Below are 27,293 nucleotides of genomic sequence, written 5' to 3' on the forward strand. Positions count from 1 at the left end.
CTGGCAACCCAGCGTCCGTCTGCCGGAGGAAAATATTGTCCTCAGCGACTGCTTTGCATTAAAGACGACTGGCGGTGCGAGCTGCGGTGTGCTGTTTCTAGAAGCTTCTGCTTAGCCTGCTGCCCACACCAAGTACGTACCAACACGGTTCATATGCAGCCCTTTGGGGGCTTATTTTCAGCGGGGCTGAAGTGTTTGAGTGTCCGTAGCAGGGCCGCTGGAGGACGGCAGTCTGCGGAGCTGCGGACCGCTAGCCTTTATGCTAACGTTTGCTCTGGACAAATATACAACCGCTACTGACCGGACAGACAGAGTCAAAGTGTGTGAGCTTCATTAATGCTTAACTGTATCGTATATTTAATGTATTTTAAATTTCAAGTTCTTTAAGTTACCTGTATATCGTTTGAATCGTATTAGCAGGCTAATGGCAACATAGTGTCTCGAGTCTGATGGTTTCTCGGCTGGTTGGTGACGGACTTTTGTAGGTTTTTTGTCGTATTATTTTATATTTGCTAAATTTAGCTACTCGTGACTCATTATCGCACACTTTTGATTCTACTTAATATTTGTAAATTTAAATTAAATCTGTAGACATAGCTGCACATCTATCTCTGGTGATGTGAAGAGTTTTCTTGCTTTTTCTATTATTTAGAAAGTAATTCAAACAAAAATTTCAGCACAGTTAAATTATTACTTAGGTTAATGATACATTTGACTACTTTCTATCTGCGAGAGAAACGCCTTTATTGTTTTTTCCCCGTTTATTTAGCAGCAGCAACTGTCGACGTAGCCGGAAGTCCATGTCCAGTTATGTGAGACCAGCAGGTCCGTTACACCAGCGATATCAGGCTCTGCTGCTGCTGCTTCATTTAGTGACTCCATAGCGAGTGTCTAATGTGCAAAGAACCTGCAGCTAAAACACTTTTTAAAATAAAGTTCCTCATGCATTGTTTCATTGTGTAAAATGTTAATTTAATGGTAATCTAGTGTCTGGTTGTGATGGTGATCAGGCTAAATGGTGAAAATAAGACATTTCTCTCTCATACTTGCACATTTCTAGATACATACTTGGAATTAATTTAAATAAAGTAGAAAACAATTAGTTCTGACACTGCTTGTCTTTAAACAGGTTAGTTAAATAAGGGGTTCTCAACCTTGTAGTAGAGAGTTGCCAGATGTCTTCAATATTTTCTGAACAATTCAAGCCGATTTTTGCTTACATTACTCCCATTTCTGACACTTGTACATCACATTTCAATGCCTTTTCTGCACATTTTTTTCCACTTTGAATACATCATAAACCCTTTCCACCTAATGTTACATATGTTGACCTATTATTGTCACTTTTAACCTATTTTCTCTATATTTCATGCTTATTTTTTACCAAATTAACCACATTCACGATTTATCATGCCCATTATTTGCCAGTTTAAACTAATTGTTCCAATATTGACACTTTTTACCATTTTTCTCTGTTTATTTTTGCCCACTGTAATTTACGACTTTTAACTAATTTCTTTGGTTTTTAAAATCCAGTTTCACCACCTTTTCTACCATTTTTGGTCACTTTTAACCTGTTTCATTCCTTATTAAAACCATGATTTCCATCTTTAAGATGACTATAATAATAATAAACTTCCTGGATAACAGTAGATATTATTCAGATGAATAAATAAATGTGGTTATCACAGATTCATTTCTGTTACAAAATAAGATAAAAGTGAAAATTCCTGGTTCGTTAAGGCACATTTCTAATTTTATTAAAGTACCAAACGGATGTGGAGACGAAGCTGCACTTCTCTTTGGTTACGTAAACAAGCTTCTTCCTGTTTATATAGTAAAGAAACACACTCACACCAAACTTTATTTATAACCCAAACATATTTAGGCACATAATTGATTAATATGTAAAAGGAAAACCTTTTGATTGCTTTATCAGCAGCCAGAAATGGAGGATCACAGGTTATTTGCGATACCAGCAGGTCCGTTACACCCACTGAAAGGAAGCACTGCTTGTTAATTGCGTAAATAACCTGCAGCTGAAGGTTTGTAGATGTGTAAATATTAGATGAGTCTTAAAGTCAGCACCGAGTTAAACTAAAGCTTGTTTTATGTGCACTGAGTGCAGCTCTTTTTTACTATTTCACTTTTTTTACTTTGTTTGTTTGAGCTCCAGGTTTATCTGAAGGGACTTTGAATCATGGCTGCTAAAGCCTGCAGATAGGATACGTATTTACTGGTAATCCTAAATAAATACGTTTTAAATCCTCCATTGTACTGACTTGGCTTTGAGCTTCTAAGAAAGGAACTGATGCTCACAAATTATATTTACAAATGCAGGTAAAGTGTAGCTTTTAATTGATCGTAGGTAGCATTATGTTTCCTTCAGATGCAGAATCAGCACTGACCCAATAAAAGTGATCGTCGACCCGCTGTTTAAAGTCTGTAGATCAATAAAAAGCACTTTGTTGGACAAACTGTGATGTAATGATGATGTGATCCATTCACGCTTCAAGATTTCCTAAATTCCGTTTCAGAGTTTGGCCCACGTACGTATTGTTTCTTTTTTCTGGGCTGGTCTGATTTGGTGAAAGCAGTTTTTAAAGCATTGACCCATCCAGTGCGTGGCCCCTTTAAGACAATCGCAAGAGGGGTCACATGAGAGTTGTGTAAATGGGCTCTGTCTTTTTTTTTTTTTTTTTTAGATGACTTTACAGCTATTATTTTTCCTGAAACCATGCTAAATGGGGTTAATAGAGTCAACTTACTGTTATTGATTGTATATTTCTACCTATTCTTCAGATGATTTACAGAAGCTGGGAGGATCACGCTAAAATTACACCAGATTATGTTGCAAGAAATTTGACACATCTCGTTTTTACCAGAAGAATACCGTAGAAATGTGTGATTACGTAATGCGAGATTATGAGCGAATATTTATCCGTTTGCTTCATTTCTTACTTGACATTCAATCACCTGTTTTTTTTCGTTTGTTTTTTTAAATAGCGTCTAAATGTGTGACATTGTCCCAAAACGTGCATGTCTGGTACAATATGTGTCACTTTAGTCTTTTTATCCTCTCAGGGACAGCACATGTGAGTGAATTCTGTAGTGTGACTTGTTTAGGGTAGTAATAATAATAGTAATAATAATGGAGGTTGGTGCTATTAAAGTCAACTACAGATGGCTGGTGTAAATGGTATTCTACTTATCAGTGTTCCTAATGTTTAGGCTGGTCACTCTTTAGTTCCATCTGTTGGTATTTAAACAGCAGGGAATGGAGAAGGATGCAAAAATTATATCCTGTTTTCTATCTAAACATTTACGTGTTGCCATTCTGTCCTCCAAGCTGGTGTTCATCTCTCATTTGTTTCACCAGGAGGTGAAATACAGGTCTGTGTTACATTTATTGATGATTCATTCAATGCTGAGAGTGTTTTACGTGACACCAACTACGCGGAGAAGTCCTCGCAGTCGTAAAATCTGAGATCTGCTTTTAATTGGCCTGGCGGACTCTGTTTTGCGGATGTCCGCACAAGTATGTTTGAGTCTTAAAGGTGCAGTCTGCAACTCTTATAAAAGTGACTTTGTGTCATCTTTGCAAAAGCTGTCACTATGTAAGGACAGCTTTACATCAAACTAGTAGTTTTTGTGAGAAAAAAAAAAGACTCATTGAGCCCCGCCCCCTGCTGCTCCTGCAGCCTTTGGCAGATTGCCAGAATGCACCGCGACCGAGCAAAAAGAACCAATCAGAGCCAGGATTGTGTTTGATGGGCTGTCTGACAGCTGTTGCTCACAAGCCCCACCCCTTTCCCGGAGCTGTAGCGCCGTCTTTTTTACGGTGTATGGTCTGGAGGAGTAGAAGATGGAATTGGTGACTTTTCTGCAAGAACTTACTGCTGCTTGATTTATATTGTTTGATTTGTAATTGTTATACTAGAACTATGTGGTGCACATGTTCATGTGCACGCAGCAGCCTCTGTGTGGTTGGTGTAAGTGACACTGAGTTGTTGCTGCTGCTGCTGAGGTGTGTGCACATAGAGAAGCACTGCCGTAATATGCTTTTAACAGAGCATGTTATATTACTGTGATGTTGCTGTCGGACTAACGTTAGCTTGTTAGCTCCTCTGAGGGAGGGACTTTGGAAAGTTAGGAGGCAGGGCAAGAGAGCAGCAGGGAGGGAGGGGGATAGAGGGATCTGAGAGTTGCGGACTGCACCTTTAACAGTCCCAATATTGCTGTGGGTATAATATATAAATATATATAGAACACTCATGTTAATTCTTGTCTATGCAGTGTCTGAGTCTTTATTAGTGGAGGAACTATACCAGACATTAATAAAAGCTCAAACATACTCAGGCGGAGGAAACATTCCTGGTGAGAACCCTGGTAATTAATGTATTGTGAGCCTCAGCTTTTCCTTTTCCATGTGGCACAGTAAAGGAGTTTCTCTCCTAAACAAATGTTGTTTCCTTTCTTTTTCTTCTTCTTCACTCCTTCACCTTCCCTCTTGTTAAACAACACAAAGCGTCCTGGTGTTTGCCTGAGCGCCGACCTCTTGTGTCAGCTGTTGACTGTGTTAGTGTGTGTGTGTGTTTGACGTGTGTTCAGGTGTGTCAGAGCACAGCTGCTAATGTTCCAGGTCCTGATCAGCAGGGCGTAGGTTCTAGGCTCCAGGGTGTCGGGCTATTTCTGCTGATGCTTGGGTTTCCTTTTCCTCAGAAACACCATCACAAAGTGAAACTTGGGACATCCTGGTTTTAAAGGATTCAACTAATCACTGAGCTGCTACAGACACAGCTTAACTGATCAATATCTGATCAGAAAATGTACTTTTCAACTTTTGATACAAATTCTAAAAGAATCTGATTATTGTGAATTTATTATTTATGTGATGTTTCGGCATTTAAAAAAGTCTTAAATGTGACTCGCCTTAAGCTGTAGAAATCCTGTTGTTTCAGTATAAAGGATGAACTTCATCAATAGGAAAACGGCTGAACATATTACTGCAGCTTAACTAAGCCTGGATCTGTTACTAGAGCAACTAGTTCACAATCAGAAATGTTTAGAGTTGTAGAGTTTAAACAATACAAGGAATGTGGCTTGGTGGATTGTCTAGGGAAAAAAAAAGAAAGGAAACAGTATAGTAATAAATAAATAAATAGTTGAAATCTTCCTGGTTAAAATAATTACATTAACTTATTAAATAGGATCTCATATTGTTTTTTCCACTTCATATTTACAATTTCCTGGTGTCCAAGCTGTGGTCTGCCCTAGATTTTTAATTTGTCTCAAAATACTTCCATATAATTGGTGACATCCCTCTTTTCTTTGTCTTCAACTTTAATCAATTAAGTTCATTTTATTTATATAGCGCTAATAATTACAACAAAAGTCATCTCAAAGCACTAATTAGAAACAATCATATTTACAAAGCTGCCTAGTTTATTTAGTAAGGCTGCTGTAAGGCGAGGCTGTAGAAGTTTGTACAGCCCTTTCACAATAAAAGTATCTTTTCTGTTTTTGACTATTGAAATCAGATCAGTTTGAGAACAGTTTTTTAAGTGCTTCGTAACTCTGACAGTCAAACGTCTTAATCTCTCTCTTTTCCAGGTTATGCAAAGTTTGGAAAATAAGCTGTAAAAAGTGTGCAAAGTTCAAAAAAACATCCCAATGCTGAGCTCAGCAAGAATTCCTTCAGCTACAGGAAAAAGTAAAACTTCTGATAGGAGTTATTACCTGTACGGCACTTAAAGATTACAAGAATCATCACGTAACGCGTAACACATCACGTAAGGGGAGAGATTTTTGGGGCCCATCCATAAAGTCAGTAAAATGATGGTCCATTGTTCTATGAATCTGTGATAACCACATTTATTTATTCATATGAATAATATCCACTCTTATCCAGGAACATTAATTATTATTATAGTCATCTTAAAGATGGAAATCCTGGTTTAATCACTAATAAAATGTGTAGTTAAAGGGGATTTTAAAAATCACAAGGTTGAGAACCCCTGCACTACATCACAGGTGTATTTTTGTTTCTAGTTTAATACCTAACCTAAAAAAAATTATGATGTCGTTACTTTTGCAGTCGTTCAATGTCATTTTTAATCGTCTCTTGACCATAAACTAAGTTTTTCTCATTTTTTGAACAACAGATCTGAATATAAAACAGTAGATTTGCCTTGATTACACTGTTTATAACCTTTAAACAGCGTTTTTCTTCTTTGTTTCTCCTCACAAAGGCCCTTGCTTGTGTTTTTTCTTCCAACAGACTGTGATCTATTTAAAAAAAAAAGAGAAAAGTGCAACGTTTTTCCTTCACACTGGAATTGTGGAGCTGAACTTTGTTCTCATCCAGCGACTGAAAGTGAAACTCTCCTCACTCGGAGCCTTCATTGGAACGCCAGTTTACCCACACACACACACACACACACAGGGTTGTGTTGCGTTGCAGTGCACGGCAGAGAGAGGACACTTGTGTGTGTGCTGACATGGCAAAGAAAAGCAGCCCACGGGGTGAGCGTTACTTTATTCTCTTACACATCTATCCACGTTTTCCGGATGATTCTCGTGGCTTTGAGTTTTCCAAATATTGGGAATGTGACACATTGGCTCAGAGATGCTGCTCTGAGGGCTTTTACTGTGAAGTTAACCTGCTTTTTATGTCTGAAAAAACAACGTTTACACCAACTCAGCAAGGTTTTTAGCCTCAGTGACTTTGGATTTAAATTTGACTCTAAGCTCTTTGTTCATTTTAAACACAAACGTCTTCAAAGCCTCGTCAGAGAAGCTGATTATCTTGTGGTTAACCTTGACTCAGCGTTTTCATGACAGACGCTCTGTGTAATGTTGATTAATTTAATTTATTTAAACTAAATAGAGATTAATGACAGTTATCAGGCAAACAGTGAGACTTTTCATCTCAGTGAAATAAAACGTCTTCAGAGAAGAGAATTATTAAAGTTTTGAGTTGGAAACTTGGTTATTTATTTATTAATTTAACGTGTGTGTGAGAGAGAGATTTACAGAACAAGGACAAGTGTTTATTTATTTTGTTTTTAATTAATTCCCAATAATAAAATAATAATAAACTCCCAAAAATTATTTAATGCAACTTTTTTATTCAGAATTTTCTGTTTTAATTAATTAAACGCCATGGAGGTATTTTAAGGCATGATATGAACATTTTTGATGTCTCAATTATGTCCCTAATTAATTAATTGAACCCAAAAATGTTTTTAAACTGAAACAAATATTTGAAGAAACTGAAAAGATTATTTATTTTCATTTATAAAAATATTCTAAATGATTAAATACTTTATTTAAAGTAAGAAATTGAATATTTCAATAAACTTAATGTATTTTTCATTGATGTAACAAACTCCAGGATGTTTTAAGAACAGGGATTTCTTTTTAAAATGATATTGATTGATTTAGTACTTCTTAAATTATATTTTAAGATATATATTTTTTATATTCAATCAGATCCTGCACAGCTGGTTAATAACTTTTATCAGCTTCAGGAAGTCCAAACCATGCAGGTCATGATGAACATGTGCTAAACAAACAGGTTATAGGCTCCGCCCACCTCCAAACAGGACTTGAACAATCCGCTGCAGACTCGTTGGTGCTAAATACTGGAGCACACCTTTAGGGGGTTTGGCTCAGCCAATCAAAAGGGGCGGATCCCTTCAATGACATGGGCAGGTTCCTGAACGGTGTGTGTTTAAAAAGTGTGTCATTACTTAGTGTGAGGCATCAGATGAAGCTGAGGAGGACCAGGATGTTGATCACCTGTGCTTCTTGTAGAAAATTAAGATAACCGGGATTTAATTTTCTCGCTTTGGTTCAGATACGTCTGGAGTCGTGTTCGACACTCGCTCTAAGATGGTGATGTCACAGGGAGGAACAGCCGAGAGGATGAAGGAGAAGGTAAGATCCTGGACGGCTGCTGTTCTGCTCTCTGTTACTTTTCTAGAGAGTAACTTCATGCACCTCGATGTAACTTTACACACAAAAGGGAAAGTTTTCAGAGGACAAACAACGAGGAAAGCCTAGTGTGCCACGTCGCCTCTGGCTGCGCTTTTTTCTTCTTCTGTGTGTGTCATTTGGGAGGCGACAGCCGAGGAGTTAGAGATATAGAAAATACTTTGCTAATGATATACAGCATCATTATATAATCATAAGGATAAGGAGCTTCAGCCTCTTTTAAAGCTGTTAATCTATAGTGACTCTAGGACAGCAGCTTTGCACCTCTGTTTTTAAAGTTTTATCAGAATGTTCTAGATCAGACGTAGGCATCTGGTGGCCCGGGGGCCACATTCGGCCCTGGATCTAATTTTATAAATATATATAAAGTAACAGTAAAATACACAAAACAAGAGCAAGAATACATAAAAAAAAACACAGAACTACAACATTGCAGGAAAAGGCAAGAGAAAAACACAGAAAACACTCCAAAAACACACAAAACTGCTACAAAAATGAACAAAACGACAATAGTAATACACAAAATTACACAGAAAAATGTACAAATTTAAAGAAAATGACAAACAAGCAAAACAACAGAAATACACAAATTACTCCAAAAAACGCAAATTGACTTAAAAAAAAAACTATTTTACAGGCAAAATACACAAAAGAACTACAGAAATGCACAAAATGCCTCACAACAAGCGAGACAATAACAAACATACGCACAAAATTATTATAAAAACTCTTGTTCTTTCCTGTATTAATGCTCAGATCACAAATGTGGAAACATCAGTGATGAAATGCTTTTTTTTACTGAAAGGGAACGTTGATAAACATACGGGGAAAAAAAATTACATATTGTAAATGTGCCGGAGTTAACAAATTTTTGTTTTGTGAGCTTATAGGACAAAAGATGCAAATTTGCAAAGTACATAAATACAATACAATCAGTCAATAAACAATAAAAAGTGCATGAATATAAGAGTTACAGTTAAAGTGCTTAAGTTAATGTGTGTGTTATCAGTGGGTGAGTTATTTGGAAAGTGCACAAAGTCAAAAACCTCTCACATATACAAATATTAAAGGTCAGTGTGAACCCTGACCGGTCACACTAACGTTAAACCAACAAAGAGTTCACCCACCCACCCCCGTCCCCCAGAAATCACATCCTAGAGCAGGAATGGCTTTATACATATATATATATATATATAAGAAAATCTACCTTTTTTTTTTTTTTTTTTTTAAAACAAAATACGCCAAAAATGCAGTATGACACAGAATATAGAGCATGATTTTGGACAATATCACTACAGCCAAACTGTAACTTAAATGATTGATCTAGCGATTATTTTTTCAACTAATCTAATGATCAATTTTTCAGTTTATCTAACTATTAAATTTTTAATTTAATTTGTAACATTATTTAACATGATCAATGCTACTATTTATACAATGAGGATGTCAAACCTTCAACATTTATTGAACATTTCTTTATTTAAACTCATAAACACTGATTTGCAGGTCATTGCACAAGAAAAGTTCATTCAAATATTCTCCAGGGGTGTGTGAAAGCTCTCTGGTGTTTATTTTGAAATTAATCTCTGTAAAGAAGAAAAAAGAAAAATCTTATGAATATTAACTATATCAAAATTCATTCCACACCATGAATATGAATTTATTTTAATATACTACAGCCATCTCAGAGGCTCAACTTCCAAAATAATTACGTTAGTATAATATTATTATTAAAATTAAGTAGTGATATAATTACTAACTAATAACTAGAATATTTGCATTTCCTGAAGAAAATACAAGTGAGAATGCAGGTGCTGGCTCGCATCGCACTGCATTAGCCTAGCGTCAGCATTAGCCTAGCATTAGCAATAGCCTAGCAATAGCTGAATGTTAGCAAAAAAGGTTGAAATTGGTTTAAAAAAAATTGAAATTGGTTAAGAAAAAAGTTGAAATGAGTTGAGAATGTGTTGAAGGTCGTAGCTGAACATGTTAAAGGTTGAATAGTTTGAATCATGAAGGGGTTAAAAGTTGAAAAAGCTGAAATTTCCAATGAAAGTGGATGAGAACAAAAAAATTGCATGAGCAATAATTAAAAAAGTTTAAAAGTTACAAATTATTTGAGTACAAGCATAAATGCCGGGAATTTTCTAAACAGTTTGATATCTTAATTGTCTAAATCAGACAAACTGTGTAGGAGGAGTTAATGCAGACGGAAGAAGAAAAACATTTTATAACAATATAAAACTCTTCCCGCCTCCTCACTAATATTATTATTATACTAATTTAATTATTTTCAAAGTTGAGCCTCTGAGATGTCTGTAGTATATTAAGATAAAGCATTCACTCGTGGATGTTTAATGTAAGCAGGTTTTTTATATAGTAAACGTCTACATTCTCAACTGGTGGGTCGGGACCTAAAAGTGGGTCGTAGATCTGTACTGGGTGGGATGCGGACAGCTGGTCAAAAATAGTTACTTAATTTAACTTGTCTTTTATTTTGAAAGAAGCTTTTCTTTTGACAGGCATGCTGTCAAATGCATGTTGCACAGGGAAATATATAGATTTATGTTTTTATATATAAGTGTTTTTTCAACAGCAATTTCTGAAAAACTAAATTTGGTTGGTTGAATTCTAAAAGCGGGTTGCGATTTAATGACCGTGGGCAAATATGGTTCTGAGGGTGTGACCAGTTGAGAACCCCTGATCTACGTCATGACATTATGTTTTACTATAAACCAGTTCTACTATATTTACAAACATGTCCATAGTACTGTGGGAAGCTAACGATGCTAAAGTCAATAGCGATGCATTTATACAAAAAAATCAACAGTTTAACGTCACGTTGATGGAAAGTATCAATGATCAATGCTGATAATCACACATTTTCTTTTTAAATGTTCGTTCATTACTGTCGTACACGTGTGTTATAACGTCTGGTTTTTGCATAGTCGGCAAATGACAACATCCCCGGAGGTTGAAAAGTTAAAAAACTCCCACAGGGGGCAGTGTTTAGCTCAGTGGGTTGAGCGCCCGCCCCATGTACAGAGGCTATAGCTCCTCACCTGCAGCGGGTCCAGGTTCGATTCCCGGCCTGGGACCCTTTCCTGCGTGTCATTCCCTGCTCTCTCTGACCCCTTTCCTGTCAAGCAACTGTCATATAAAGGCCACTAGAGCCAAAAAAATCCTAAAAAAAAAAAAAAAAAAAAAAACTCCCACAGTTTTGAAGAGTATTTATGACGTTAACGCATTGTTTCAGCTCTAATAAAATAATATTCTTATTGTTAAAGATGATTGAATGCAGACAAATGTGTTTTGTGCACTTAATGATGCATGCATGTGTTTTTTATTTATTTACACTGTGGATGACAGGTTTCTTTCTTCATTATACAGTGTTAGTGTTTTTTATGAATAAATGTTGACGTGCTGATGATTTTTTGTATTTCTCTCACAGATCAGCGCCGTCAGAGCCGTCGTTCCCAACAAAAGCAACAATGAGATCGTTTTGGTGCTGCAGCATTTTGAGAACTGTGTCGATAAGGCTGTGCAGGCTTTCTTAGAAGGTATTGATCTGTATTGGATTTAAAGGATGTCGCTCTGATTGATTAGGAATGATCATGATGGTCCTTTTTTCAATGCTGAGAAAAGTTCTACAGGGTCCCCACAGTCATGAAATTCCTGGTAAAGCTATGGAATTTGAAAAAACGATACTTGAACCGTTTTGGAAATATAGCTTATTTTATTTTTAATGTTTAAAGTATTTTAAACCCCAACCATGTTAAGCGTTATCTGATAGTGAAAGTGCTGCATACAGGCAGCATCATTGAGCAGGAATCACAAGATCTCACATATTCACTCCCTGCCTTATTGATAAAACTGTGCGTAGGTAAGATCACTTCAGCTGGTGTACGTCATGGAAGTTTGGTAAAATATTTTGGAAAAGTATTGAAAAATCATTGTTAAAGTGTGGGAACCCTGGTTCTAGCTACAGCCTATTATTTAGTATTGGGTTGTTGCAAATAACATTTAAATTAGTTTTACATGGAAAACTGATGAAGAAGACGTTAGAAGTGCAAAGTGAAGGTTGAAGCGACTCGATGAGGAATATTTTTCTTATTCTTCTAAAACTGCCTTTTTTTTAAAGTGGTATATTTTTAGCACATCCACAGACTTTGATTAGAAACACGACTGTCATTTGGTTTTTTGTAAATGCTGGTTTAAAAAAAAAAAGGGTTGTCAGACTTCAAAACAGTACGTTATACTTTTTGTTGCACCGTGTTAGACTTATTTAGATTTTAAACTTATTTCATTATAAAATATTGACCACAATAGACACTTCTGTTAAAAACCAAGCACACATGCTTAAAAAAAGTCGCCTTTTTATTAAACTTTCTCATCATTTCACAATAAACTTCAATTTACAAAGCAATCTGAACTTTCATTTCCACCTGGAAAATGAAAGTTACTTTATTTAGATAAATGACTTCCACCTCACACACACACACACACACACACACGGTCTGAGCATGTGTGTGTCACTGGCTCGTCTCCAGCTCTTCAGGTTTATTAACGTCAGGGTTTTCTCACACACGTCATCCAACATTGTTTCTTTCTGTGTCATTGTTAGGGGTGTGAAGAAAAAAAATTGATTCCACAATATATCGCAATTTTTTTTGGGTGCTGATTTTAAATAGATGTTTTTATTTAAAAGATTGATTTTTTTTTTTTTTTTTTTTAAGTTAAAAAAAATATTTTTTTTTTGTGGGATATTTAATCAATATTTATGTGCAATATTTCAGTGGTTAAAATGCTTTCAATGTGTTACAATGGTTATTTGATGCACTTGATTTTATGATGACAGTGCAATATTTATGTATATACAGGTATTTTATTTTCTTATAATCTGTTCAGATCAGTGTTTAAATTGATACAATCGGATAAATTATTTTTTCTAATTATTGTGCATTATCAGTAACTCAGGGTGATTCATCCTTAATGTTCTCACTTATAGTTGTTACAATGCCCTCATTATGTTGTCATGGTTACTTAGAGACTTCTACACAGAAGTTTCAGTGAAAATAAACTTGTTGCACTTCATTTTATGATGGCAGTGTGTAACACTGTATTTTCTTTTTTTCAGTGAAAATGTGCAAAAACACTAATAATAAATAGGATGTTTTGAAGTAAATAGTTTTGACTCAATTTGTTCATCTTCTGATGAACATATACAGCAACTTGATTTTTCATCTCTACGTTTAATTTTCATAATAACTGGGTAGAATATTGCGATATCGTATCGTGACACGTATCATATTGCAACATCCTTGACAATACTCAGCCCTAGCCTTCGTCCAAACACCTTCATGCCTCTGAGTATGAAGGTGTTTCCAAATCTTTCATTGCAGTCTCACGTCACTGTGTTGCTTTTGTGTGTGTGTGTCTTTGTGTGTCAGGCAGCGCAGCTGAGATCCTCAAAGAATGGAATGTGACGGGGAAAAAAAAGGTGAGTCATGTAAATCTGGTCTTTTTTTCTCTCTACTCTCATTACGACGCTGAATTCAAATGTTAGATTGTGTTAAAACTTTAGAACGGAACAGTTTCAAAGTCACCATTTTTCACAAATTAAACTACACATTTTTATGATCTTTTTTTTGCAGCTTTGAAGTCTTCACAACTTTGTGGCTACATTTAGCACCTTTTTTTTTTTTTTTAGATCCATTCAGTGAATTTTTATTGTGAAATGTTTACCTGGAAGCGCAAACTACGGCACAATCGTGTTAAAATGACTCGTTTTCTTCACCTTGTGGCCCATTTAGGGCCCACTTTTGATTAAACTGTTCTGTATTTGGCCCCTCAACTAAAATACATTTGACAGCCCTGGTTTACATGTATGAACAAACAAATCTGTGACATCATCAACATGCTGCACAGACTTCAGGAAGCAGAGAACCAGATGATGCTGGAAGCTAAAATTACGGTTTCATGAAGAATTACTGACAAAGCAAGAATTGTTTAGCACATGGTGATAAAACATTTGTCAAATGATGACAAGGGAACTTTAATATGTTGTGGTTAACATGAATAAACAGGAGCGTAAACATTTGGAATAATTTGTCCTTGTTTTGTTTTTTTTTTTACTTAATGGAACTCAGGTACTCTTTTAAATATGAGGTGACGTGTGTGACTTTGTCCAAAAGCCAAGAATTGATTATTTAATATTCTTAAAATCTGAAATTGTTCAGTGACTCTCATCTGCTCAACCAGTTATCACTAATTAATTAGCACAAAGATCACATGATGATCTGCTGATTATTATTATTATTTTTCAGCCCAAGAAGAAAAAGAAGCCCAAACCTCAGGCCGAGCCTCCGGTGGAGCCTGAGGCTCCTGAAGCTCCAGTGAGTGACTCTAAGGATAAAGATGAGATCAATGGCTTCCACACTAACGGCTCAGTGATGGACGGAGAGTCTCTGGATTCACTGAGTGAACAGCTGGACTCAGCCTCTCTGGATGCAGCGGAGCTGGACTCTGAACCTGCTACGTCTGAAACCACAGGTCAGCTTAGAAACCACCTGTAGAACTCTGAGATGTTCTAGTTCAGCAGCAGCACGTAGAGAGAGGTCACACACGTCTGACTAGGGATGTTGCTAATTCACGATTTTTTTTGCCGACTACACCAAGGTTTAGATACTATAGAGATGTTCACACTGTGAGAGACGAGCAGCTGGACATCAAAGTATCTCTTCAGGATGAATCAAAGGAAGAAAATCAAACTGGAAACAAACCAATGAACTCTGCAATCAATGTGTGCCATGTCTTTAGTTTAAAGTTTATCAATATTTAGACAATAAATAGAAGCATTATTGATCAATAATCACTGTGATCAACAATCACATTAAACTATACAAAAAGCAACAAAATAAACAATTAATAAATCAATTTTCAGAATTATTAGAATGTACTAATAACATGTTCAGGCATCACATTTTAATGTAGAATGAGTGAAGGGTGAGATATCCTCCTGTTACTGAATACGAAGTAAAGCTTTGACAACTTAATGAGAAAAAATGGTGCAGCCATCTTATTATTAACGGATACCATCAAGTTACATTTACAAACCTCTAAATAAAATGCACTCCTAAATGTAGGAGAGAAGTGAAATAATACTCACTCACTCAATCGTTGTTTTTTTTTGTTAAATTGTTTACAGATTAATGCAAAAAGTTAAAGCAACAATATTAACATTGTTGCCTTGTTTTAGGAATTAAAAAAAAAATTTTCATTACTTTTTGAGAATCTGTTATGAATCTAAACTACTTAGTTTAGTGGAGAGCCATGTGAACTTATCTACAAACCTGATGAAAGATGTTTCCTCATGTCTGTGTTAAAGCTACAACTGTTTGATGTATGAAATTATCACCTCAAGCCATAAAATCATTTTGGATACACAGGAAATGTTGAGTTTTAGCAGAACTCTACATTTCAGTTTTAAAGTGTTTATTCTTATCAGCTTTTAAAGAAATGTATTATTGAATGTGATTAAAGTGATTCTTTGCTAATTATAGTAGATTTTTTTTTTTTTAGGTGCAGAGGCAGAAAGTCAATCTAGCGCTCCGAGTCCAGCCCTGCAGCATGGAAACAGGAACCATCAGATTCCTCGAGGCAACAAATCCCGACACAGACCAGCATCGCACTCGCATCCTCCCACGTCCTCGTTAGCATCTTCCTCTGATGAGCTAACCTCGTCAGGAACCAAGAAAATAGGTCTATTAAAACACAATAAACCATTGGGCTATGCGATCAGGTCGACTTATCGGTCTTAAGCCTTTTCTGGGGTGGATTCTGTGTGATGATACTCGTTGTGTATCTGACGTCCCCTCTCGTCCTCCAGCTTCCACCATCGACCGCTCTGTGAAAGACCTGCAGAGATGCACCTCCTCTCTGACTCGCTACAGGATGGTGGTCAAAGACGAGATGGACTCGTCCATCAAGAGGATGAAGCAGACGTTTGCTGACCTCCAGAGTTGGTACGTGGACGTGTTCACACTGAAATTACTGAGAACTGGTTTGTTTTACATCTTTTTCTCAGTGTAGAAAAGTGTAATGTTCCAGATTCATCTTTAGTTCCAGAGCTTCAGCTTTCACCTTGACACAGTTTTTACATTTATTAGTGTTTCTAATAGGCAAGTTGCGTAAAATAAATACAGTGGGGCAAAAAAATATTTAGTCACCAATTGTGCAAATTCTCCCACTTACAAAGATGAGAGGCCTGTAATTTTCATCAGGTAAACCTCAATGAGGGACAAAATGAGATAAAAAATCTAGAAAATCACATTGTAGGATTTTTGATGAATTTATTTGGAAATTATGGTGGAAAATAAGTATTTGTCAATAACAAAAGTTCGTCTCAATGCTTTGTAATGTACCCTTTGTTGGTGTCATGGGTTCAATTTCAGAGGATTAAAAATGAAAAAATATGTTTCACTGCTTTTATTTCTTTGTATTGTATTGTATTGGTTTATTTGAAAGGGGACAGTGCAATTTCATATAACCCATGAACAAACAGGAGGCTATTTTTCATCTGTAGTCATCTGGCCAAGATGTAAAAAGGCAATAAAATACAAGCATGACAATACATGTACAAGTCAATAACAACAATGACAGTACCAGTTACAATATTAAAACACACAAGAAGCACGTGTTCAAAAGGCTACGTTATCTAATACAATACAATGCAGCGCAGCATGCTCGACTTGTAATGTTGGCAGACGTACATGTTAATAAGACAAATTTTCAATTTTTTTGTAAAGGCGTTGTAAGTGGTTAGCGGTTTAACCTCCTCAGGTATTGAGTTCCACTCAGCAGCGCCCCTAACTGACCAGGCCGAGCGACTGAAAGCACTCCTGCGCAGAGGGATGACACAATCGCCTCTTACAGAGCCTCCAGTACAGAGCCTCAGAGCTGTTTCTTTGGCTGACAAACTCTGCCAGAGGAGCTGGGGCCAAATCATGTGTTACTTTGTATATGAGACTCAGATCTGCAAATCTATGGAGACTGTCCCAATTTAAAAAGTGGTACTTTTTTAGGATTGCACAGTGATGATAGTGCCTTGGTTTTCTATCCAATACTTGTTTGTATAATGTTTCCAAAGGTCTTTTTGCACTCTGACTAGCCTGAGACCAACTTGTTAGGCAGTAGTTAAGGTGGCTGAAGATCATGGAATGTAGAAAAATTATTGACAGCTTCAGTTGACATTTCATTTCGGATTGAGCAGAAATTTGCTAGATTAAACTTGATATTTTTACATAATTTGTCAATATGGGCTTTAAAGGAGAGGTGAGAATCTATTACTAACCCACGGTATTTGTATTGATTTACAATTTGTAATTTTTCTCCAGCTACTAGTATGTCAGGATTAGATGAGGCTCTATTGGTTTTACTAAAAAACATACCTACAGTTTTCAAAGTATTTAGCTGCAGGCAGTTCTCCTGCAGCCAGGATGTGACGAGAGTCATTGCTTTGGTAAGTTTATCTGCAACAATGTCCTTGGAGCGACCGTGAACAAATACAACGGTGTCATCTGCATACATCAAACATTCAACTTCAGAGCAGACAGTTGGCAAATCATTAATATAAAGGCTAAATAAGAGGGGCCCTAATATTGAGCCCTGAGGAACCCCGGTGGTTAGCTAAGAGACTCAGACTTGCTGTTGTTAGTTAATACAGATTGAGTACGATCATACAGGTATGATTCAAACCAGCTCACAGTGTCACGAGAGAAGTTAAATTGTGAGAGCTTAGAAAGTAGAACAGAGTGGTTTACTGTGTCGAAAGCTTTCCTGAGATCTAAGAATACCGCCCCTACTACTCCATCCTTGTCAAGAGAAAATTTTATTTTCTCAATAAAAAGGCATGTAGCGTTTCAGTGGAGTGTTTGGATCTGAAGCCAAACTGCATGGCGTGGAAAGAGGGGGAGCTACTGTTTAAGTACTGGACAATCTGCTCAGCCACCCATTTTTCTGCAACTTTGGAAATGGCTGGAAGAATGCTTATGGGTCGGTAGTTATTTAGAGAAGTTGAAACACCAGATTTAAAAACAGGTGTAACAATAACAGATTTCCAGGCCTTTGGAAAGTGGCCACTGGAAATTGAACGATTAATGATTGAAGCAACGGGAGGAGCCAGAGCGGATCCCAAATCTTTGAGCATGTTCGTGTCCATTCCAAATATATCCCTGGCCTTAGATGGTTTGAGGGTTTTAATTATGTTAATGACTTTGGTCCCAGTGATGTTTGATATGAAAAAAGACTGTGTTGCAGACAATGAGTATTCTTTTTTTTGTTTTACTGTAAAGTTCCCAGAGATTTCTGCTACAGAATCAATAAAGTAGTTGTTAAAGGCATCAGCTATTACCTTGGGTTCTGTTGAAATGTCTCCATTTAGTTCAATTTGCATTTGTTTTGTCTTATTTCTGAGGGAGTCACCTGTCAGTGTTTTTATATAATGCCAGGTTATTTTAGAATTTCCACGTGCACTATTCAAAGCAGTGATGAAAAAGTCAGCTTTAGATTTTCTTATTTCTTTCACTACTCTATTTCTTAAAGAGATAAATTGATGTCTGTTATATCCTGATTTTACAGCCAACTTCAAGGAATTATCTTGTTCTTTCATCAGTTTCAGAATAGATTGGTTTACCCAGGGAAGACCATTTTTTTTAGCCCTTAATTTAATTTTCCGTGTGAATTGTGTAATAATTTGCTGTATTTTGTTGGAGAATTGAGAACAATCCTTGTCCAAGTCTATGCCAGAGAGTAATTCATCCCAATTTACATCATTGATTGAGTCCATGAAGGTTTGTTGTTCCTGCTTTGGTATCCTAAAGGATTCTGTGGCTGGCAAAGATTTGAAACGCTTTTTATTTAATTTTCTGGTGACCATGATGAGATTGTGGTCAGACAATCCAGAAAGCATATTGTAAGATTTCAAAATCATCTTCAATGCCCTTGCTGATGAAAGGAGGTTTTCACTCATAATCTCACGATACATGGCCCCATTCATTCTTTCCTTTACATGAATCAGTCGTCCTGGTCTCTTTGCAGAGAAACAGCCCCAAAGCATGATGTTACCACCCCCATGCTCTACAGTAGGTATGGTGTTCTTTCTCCTCCAAACACAACGAGTTGAGTTTTTACCAAAAAGTTCTTTTTTGGTTTCATCTGACCATCCAAATGCTCTCTAGCAAACTTCAGACGGGCCTGGACATGTAGTGGTTTAAGCAGGGGGGCACGTCTGGTACTGTAGGATTTCAGTCCCTGGTGGCGTAGTGTGTTACTGATGGTAGCCTTTGTTACTTTGGTCCCAGCTCTCTGCAGGTCACTCACTAGGTCCCCCCGTGTGGTTCTGGGATTTTTGCTCACCGTTCTTGTGATCATTTTGACCCCACGGGGTGAGATCTTGCATGGAGCCCCAGATGGAGGGAGATTATCAGTGTCTTGTATGTCTTCCATTTTCTAATAATTGGTCCCACAGTTGATTTCTTCACACCAAGCTGTTTACCTATTACAGATTCAGTCTACCCAGCCTGGTGCAGGTCTACTATTTAGTTTCTGGTGTCCTTTGACAGCTCTTTGGTCTTGGCCTTAGTGGAGTTTGGAGTGTGACTGTTTGAGGTTGTGGACAGGTGTGTTTTATACTGATAACCAGTTCAAACAGGTTCCATTAATACAGGTAACGAGTGGAGGAGGAGCCTCTTAAAGAAGACGTTACAGGTCTGTGAGAGACACAAATCTGGCTTGTTTATCGATGACCAAATACTTATTTTACCGAGGGATTTAATGATTAATTCATTAAAAATCCTACAATGTGATTTTCTGGATTTTTTTCTCATGTTGTGTCTCATAGTTGAGGTTTACCTATGATGAAAATTACAGGCCTCTCATCTTTTTAAGTGGGAGAACTTGCACAATTGGTGGCTGACTAAATACTTTTTGTCCCACTGTAAATGCATTCTAATAAGAATACAGGGTCCCCATGGTCATTAAATTCCTGGAAAATGTATGGAATTTGAAAAAAAGATTTTCCAGTCTATTAAAGTCACAGAATATTTTAACTGTTTTGGAAATACTGCCTATATCATTTTAGTGTTTAAAATATGTTAAGCGTTATCTCAAAGTGAAAGCGCTGCATACGTTAGCTGACGTACACTAAAAACCAGGAAATGCATACGCGAAACAAATATCTCAATGCTTCAGAACTAAGTCATGGAAATTTGGCAAAATTTTGAAAAATCATTGTGGAAAAATGTGTGGTAACCCTGAGAATAATAATTTAGAAAAATATATACTTTCTCTTACATATTCAGGTTGAGTCTGGCAGGGAGGGGCTATAAAGTTTACTTCACACAGATGCAAGGGCACCAAAGAAATCAAGGAGAAGCTAAATAATAGAATAATAATAGAAATAAAATAATACGATTAAAGAGGAATTATCTGATTATTGGCAGCATCCTTTGATAACCAAGCTAATGGTAGAACTACAGACCCAAGGCAAACTTAAGCTGATCAGCTGACGAAGAACAATTATAAACTATTATAAATTCAAATAAATGTCTCTTGATTGCGATGATTCTTGTCATAACAGTCACTCACCGCATTGTGTTCTTTGAGATTTAAGCCTGCGCTTCTTCTTCTGGTGTTTTATTAATATTTCTGAGCAGATCCGACATAATGGTTCCGTTTAAGAAGTTTGTTTATTCATTAAAGCAGACTCAGGGTTGAGATCAAAACCATCTCTTTTGTTCCGAACAAAGAATAGATTAATGTGCTGCTATCTGTGTAGCAGAAATAGTTTTATTCTTTGAGTAAGTCTCCAGTGACTCAAGGTTTTAAGAAAGCCACATGATCAAACCCTCTATTTAAGTATTTCTGTTTGACAGTGCATGAAACTCTGTATTTGGCCTCTAAAAAAACGAGTTTTTAATGTAGAAATTCATTTTAAAGAAGTTTAAAAGCATGTAAACAAAGGCTATTATATTGTTATTTTAATTTGGCAGGAAACAACGCCGTAAATCACATGAACAGGTTCTAGTTTTTCCCAGCAGGAGGTATTTCACTGCTGTTATTTCATGTGTGTTGTTTTTTTCTGTGTTTTTCTAGTTTAATGGACAGAGAAGTGACTCTCCTGGCAGAAATGGACAAAGTGAAATCTGATTCCAGTAAGTACGGAGCTTTTTCAGAGTTTTTGCCTCCTGAACAGAACGAGGAAACTGTCCTCGTAATACGATGCTCCACAGCCCCGACCTGCGTTCACAGGCAGTAAAAGCAGATCCTCAGCCTGAGGCCGCAGGTTTACCATCCTGTGTGTGTCTGTGTGTGTGTGCGTGCAACAGAGCAAGACTGCATACCTCTCCCTGAACCGAGCGTTTGTCCTGGAAAAGCTGAGTGTCGAGTGTCGGAGCTCAATGAGCTCTTTGTGTGAAGTCAGTGTTTGTTAAACGGACAAAAATCACCCTGCAGTGACACTGAGAGACCAGATCACATTTAATCTGATCTGAGATCCATTTAAGTCTAACAGAAAATGGAAAAAACGTCCGCAAGGAAGCGAGTCCATCCATGAAAACTCAGCCTTTCACTGGGTTTCTGTTTCCACTGGTGTCACATTAAGGATCAACGTTTATTCTTTTTATTCAATAGATTAATACTAAATATTCAGATGGTAATTATAGAATATAAAGAGTTTAATGCTAAAGTGATTCAATGTCCAACAGAAAGAACAACCGTTGCAGTTCATCCACCATAACATATCAGGATATAAATCGCTACACTTTTTGATTTAAAATTTACAGAGCGACTTATACCAACAACTTAAATAGTAAGTAAATTTAATTTATAAAGCGCTTTTCACAGGTAAAAATAAAACCACATAGTGCTGTACAAACATTTCAGTATCATGTTGTCCAAAGAAACATGGAAAGATGATTACAAATAACATGAGAGGACAAGAACGGGAGAAACTGTGGGTCGCCACGAGCATGGGAGGAGCCTCATGTTTAGATGAAAAATGGCAAAACAACAGGAGGAGAGGTGAGGGGAAAAAGCAGGTTTTAAACTAACTTCCCTGAGGGCTGGGCAAAAAATCGATTTATCGAATCTGTAGATAAAATCTATTTTTATTTTGCAAATTCAAGTTTTTAAGAAAAAATATTTTAAAATTTTAAAACAATAATTATTGTTATTTTTCCACCATATTTTTTTCGGACTTTTTCGTGTTCCGTCCTTGTGGGTTACCGTAGCGCGATGTGAGCCAGCCCCCTCTTTGTTTACTCTTTGAGTAGGCTATAGGTGTGCCACAGGCATGTTTAATTTTTTATTTGCGGTATGCTGAGATTCTAAGGGAAGAGTTTATTATTTTTATAATTGTTATATGTTATAAAATATGTAGTTATCTGATTTCTTAATTGGAGAATTTAAACTACTGTGACGTTGCTGTTGAACTTTTGCTTAAACTTGGTAAACCTTGAACTTGTTGAATGACAGAGCCTCATTTACTTTTTATTTTGGAATTGTTCTATGCATTTTAACTCTTGATGACAATCACAGCAATAAAGTTGCACTTTTGACAAGGTATCTGATGTCTGCTGTCATTTTAAGTGCATTGAAAAAAAGAATCAAAAATCAAATTGAAACTCGAATCTTTCTTTTCAGGTAAAATCAGCCATCCCTAACTTCCCTATTGGGGAGGACAGTATAAGACTAGGAAAAAAACCTCCTCGACGTATGTGCACAAAGGCAAAACACAGTCACAAACAAGGTGGAGGAAAGAAGGGATTGCCAGCCGCTGTGGGGGCGCGCGCCTCATTGTGTATCCGGACGCAAATGTTCCCCCAGACGTGCGGGCTCACCCCGCCCGCTCTTTTTGTCGAAATGTCTTTTTTTTTTCTTTTTTTTTGGGCCTGCAGTGCAATCTGGCTACTAAAATGTATATTTCCAGTTTCCAATTCACGCTATTTATGTTTGGTTGCATTTCCTATGATAAATAAGGTGTTAATTTCCTTTAAATGATGAGTGTGTGCTGGTGGTGTATTCAGAGCATAGTGGGAACACTGGTATCAGTTAGAGCAGCTCTTAAACAGTGAGTTTATTGTTTTGTAGGAATAAATGTAAGGACTCCAATAGGGCTGCGCAATTAATCAAATTTTAATATAATTTTAATTTAATATATCATAATCACGATTTTGGTTGCCACGATTAAATTAACCTGATTGTCAGCAATATTTACATTTAAAACGTGAGCTCTGCTGCATTTTAAATCAGACACTTTGAGCCATTTGGTGGATTGATGAGACCTGTAATTGTTTCCAATGAGTCGCATTTTGTGAAAGCAATCTGTAATAGTGTAATTATTCAGTTAACCTTTGTTACATTTTAAATTCTTGGGTTGATTTTTATTTATTTTTTAAAGCTTAATTTTGCACTGTAAACTGTTCATATTATATTCTTTTAAACGTAGTGCAAAAGATGTTCAGATTTTTTTTCTCCCTAACATGATAAATATCTGTGAGTATAATCATGAATACAATATTCATTTTTATTCATTTAAAATATTTTTTCTTTATTTAAATCAGGCCCCAATATCATATATTATCATATTATATATATGTATATCATATATTAACATGTTTTGGGGCAATGTACACACTTTTATTCCATGGTAAACAGGTGACTGAATCTCTACACGTGTAGCAAACAGACATAATCTTGTGATTTCACTGTAACTCTGCCAGTATTTATAGGTTTTCTTAAGCATATAAATGTGAAACTAATAACAGTCGTTGACTCTATTAATCCTGTGAAGTTTAATAGCAGTAAAGTCTAAAGACTAAACGAGTTCTGTTTGGGTGACATCGACTTGTACTCCAGTGTGACATGTTGTGCAAATATGTTACGACTGAATACTTTGTGTGTTTGGGATTTAACAATTGAATATTTATGATGATTTATTAAACGTGCAGCTGTGTAACTGCTCTCTTTTCTTCTGCGTGATGTTTCAGTGACGATTCTGGACGCACGGCAGAAGAGAGCTGAGGAACTGCGACGGCTGACGGACAAATCAGCGTCTATGTCTGAGGAACAGCTGACGGAGCTACGTGCAGACATTAAGGTAACCACTCAGGGTGTTCTACTGGTGGGTGGGGACACCAATGAGGGTCACAAGGACCTAAAAGTTTGGGGAAGAAAACCTGTGCTTTTATTTTGAAGATCATTTTTCTGTGCTTGCTTAATTTTTTTTATTTTTTTTGAAGCAGACAATGTGAGTTGTTTTTTTTTTGCATCTAAACACACCCATCGTATGTAAAAAGATTCAGTGAAATCCGGGGTATTAAACTTGAGGCCTGCAGCCCAAACTTAGTCCACCGAAGCATTTAATTGGGCCAAAAGAAAGAGTTGGTTCCAAGTGTAAACTGGTGGGAAAAGATTTGTGGAAACTTCACATTTCTTTCTGTTAAAGGTTCAGATGGTTGTTGGTTCAGACTTTTTCTCTATTTCACAAAGCTGATGATAAACGATTGTTTTTGTTCTCAACCTCTGGCAGCACTTTGTGAGCGAGCGTAAATACGACGAAGACCTCGGGAAAGCCGTGAGGTTCACGTTTGATCTGGAGCCACTAAAGACCAGCATCATGGGCTTTGGATCAGGTACCACTTCCTGTTTTTACTCCTCTACTTCCTGTTTTTACTGAAGAGCATTGAACTGTTGAGGATGGAATAAGCCCCGTCCCTTGTGTCTGATTGGCTGTGTGTCTCTGTCCTAGTCTACCACCCTCGTACTGGATACTCTCATCGTTCCCGCTGTAGCTCCACCTCCTCCTCCGTCACCAGCCCCAACCAGCAGGAAGCTCTGCCCCCAGCCCAGGCTCCACCCGTTCCCAGCGAGTCCCGCCCTCCACCGTCCAAACAGGTCAGTTGACTCCTCCTCTGTTTGTGTTTTATCTCTACATAGTTCTGATGTAATTTCTTCTGTAGATTTTCCAGGGCAACCGTAGAACATTCCAGGGGTACCACTCTGCTCAGAGGCACAATGGCAGCTCCTACCACGACAGGAACGCCGGCCGCCCCAATCATCGTTACCACGGCAACGCTGACGGCGGAGGCAGCTCGTCCACGCACCCCGGCAGCTCCAGAGGCCCCGCCCACTCCACCTCCTCGTCCTCCCATCAGGACCGAGCCACTCATAACGGGCTTCCTCAGAGGCAGCCGCGGTCACATGGTCCCTGACGTTCCTCCTCCTCCTCTTGGCTCCACCCCTCTCTCCTCCACAAGCCCCACCCCCTCATCCCTCTCCAACTCCAGTCAATGAAGAATAGAAACCATGTTTACATCTGTTTAACTGTTTAACATTGGTCCGCTCAGACTTGAAACGCTCTTCCTTTCTTTGGTCTTTCAGGCTCCGCCCACTTTGCTTCACTGCCGCTGTGGCAAAAATTTGATCTTTTTTGTTTTTTAGTTTGTTTTTTTAATCTCCCGTCCGCATTTCAATGCCTTCACTGTGATTGTACGCAACGCAGCGTCAGCTCGCCAACGCAATCAATACAAAAACAACCGAACCAAACATCGGCATTAATCTGAAGCAGAAAGTATTCTAATCTGACTGATTGATATCAAACTAATCTCACTAATCCAATGGGTTTCGTTCAAAGTTGCATTTGTGCGTAAACTTTTACAGCCCTGTGAAGCTCCGCCCCCTCTATCGTCAAATCTTAGCACTTTTTTATACTTGTACAACACGTTTGAGATCAAACTTTTCTGTTTCCAGGACAGAATGTCAAGACGTTTCTCGACTCTTCGTCCATTTCTCTCTCAAAAATCATGTTGTAAACTTTATTTTGCTCCTTTAGTGTTAGCATTAGCACTAAGCTAACATCTCTGATTACAACACAAACTTTGCTCACGCACGCTGCTTTCAAACGAGGGCTCATTTACTTTGGTGCATTTCTAAAGAAAACAAAGAAGTCATCCAGACGAAGGAAGTCTTTAGTCATGAGTTTTTTCTGTATTTTATTTGCTTAAATTCACATAAACAACATTTTAAAATGTTGAGCTTCTGCCTTCAGTCACAGATTCACGTTTGCCTTTTCAGACGCGCTGTGTGTGAACTTTAAAAAGTGCTGCATCACGACTTCTGTTTCTCACGCTTCTATAAAAACACTTCTCCTTCAGTGGCACAGTTTGAAAGTTCAAAGTAATTTAGAATATTTCCTTATTTTGTTTTCACGAATCGTCGACGTCGGATCCCGATCACACTCAGATATAAAAATCTTGTTCTATCTCTAAAAACACTTTTCCTGGATGATCGTTTACTGACGTTAGGAAATCTGACTAGATTTAAAAAATATGTGCAAAAGAAAAATGTAAAGCTACGACTTCCAGGGTTTTAACATTTAAACGTTAAACACGTCATCGTAGAACAATCTGTCGTCCCATTCATCTTTTTTTTTTTTACTTTTTGTTTTACATCCCTAACTTTAAGAGTTTTTTAAGTTTTTCCAAATAAAATACAAAAAACCATCAGGTTGAATTTTACGTTTTCGCTTTTTTCTCAGTTCCCACGCTGTCAACAAATGTACGGTTTAACGTTCATGTCCTCTGTACTTTACTTATACTCTACTTTAATTTTACTCACCAAACTTTATTCTTATTTACATATATTACTTTATCTTAACATGACTTATTATTATTTCCCTTTGAATAACTTCTTCTGTGTACAGACATGATGTTGCTGGTGAATCTGAACTCGTTTATTTCTGTTCTCTCCATCGCTCCTGGCGGAGATTGAAAGTTCATCCATTGCTTTCTCTTCTCATTTGATTTTTGAGACAACTGTAAACTTTAAGTGCCTTTACTCGTCTCCGACACACACACACACACACACACACACACACACGGACCAAAGACGTCGATCGTCCCTCCTCTTCCTCTCTCTTCCTCTCTCTCCTTCTCACTGAATGGCACACTTTTCATTTACTACAAATAAACAGTTTGCATTAACCACTGAGTGAACCAGAGTTTCCTTTTACATCAGCTTCAGTTTCATTTTAGGTCAAACACAAATAATTCTGCTGCTGCTTTGGTTCCATCTAGTGGACAGTTATTATAAAACAGACTAGTAATAAGCACACGTATAATAACAGAGGGAGGTTTTTTTCTCTCATTCTGTGTATTTGTTGTCTTGCTCGTTATGAGACATTTAGTGCATTTCTGTCCTTTTATCTATTATTCCTTTAAAATGCATGTTTTTTAGAG

General features: G+C 37.2%; 1 protein-coding gene across 1 annotated transcript; it reads left to right on the top strand.

Annotated features, from left to right (window-relative positions):
* Nucleotides 1-27,039, top strand: spats2 (spermatogenesis associated serine rich 2). The gene is made up of 13 exons (XM_028454086.1): nt 1-132; nt 6,281-6,525; nt 7,862-7,941; nt 11,450-11,558; nt 13,449-13,498; nt 14,325-14,550; nt 15,580-15,759; nt 15,887-16,022; nt 21,151-21,209; nt 24,045-24,154; nt 24,587-24,689; nt 24,806-24,951; nt 25,017-27,039. Exons 2-13 carry the CDS (start codon nt 6,501-6,503, stop codon nt 25,266-25,268), a joined length of 1,476 nt encoding a protein of 491 aa, XP_028309887.1. The 5' UTR covers nt 1-132; nt 6,281-6,500; the 3' UTR covers nt 25,269-27,039.
* The last annotated feature ends 254 nt before the right edge of the window (nt 27,040-27,293 follow it).

The sequence above is a fragment of the Gouania willdenowi genome, chromosome 7 (genome assembly GCF_900634775.1).
Source record: "Gouania willdenowi chromosome 7, fGouWil2.1, whole genome shotgun sequence".
NCBI lineage: Eukaryota > Metazoa > Chordata > Actinopteri > Blenniiformes > Gobiesocidae > Gouania > Gouania willdenowi.

Coding starts and splice junctions, on each gene's coding strand:
- spats2 (XM_028454086.1), top strand. CDS start 6,501: ATGGCAAAGAAAAGCAGCCCACGGG. Junction 7,942..11,449: donor CCGAGAGGATGAAGGAGAAG/GTAAGATCCTGG, acceptor TTTCTCTCACAG/ATCAGCGCCGTCAGAGCCGT. Junction 16,023..21,150: donor TTTGCTGACCTCCAGAGTTG/GTACGTGGACGT, acceptor GTGTTTTTCTAG/TTTAATGGACAGAGAAGTGA.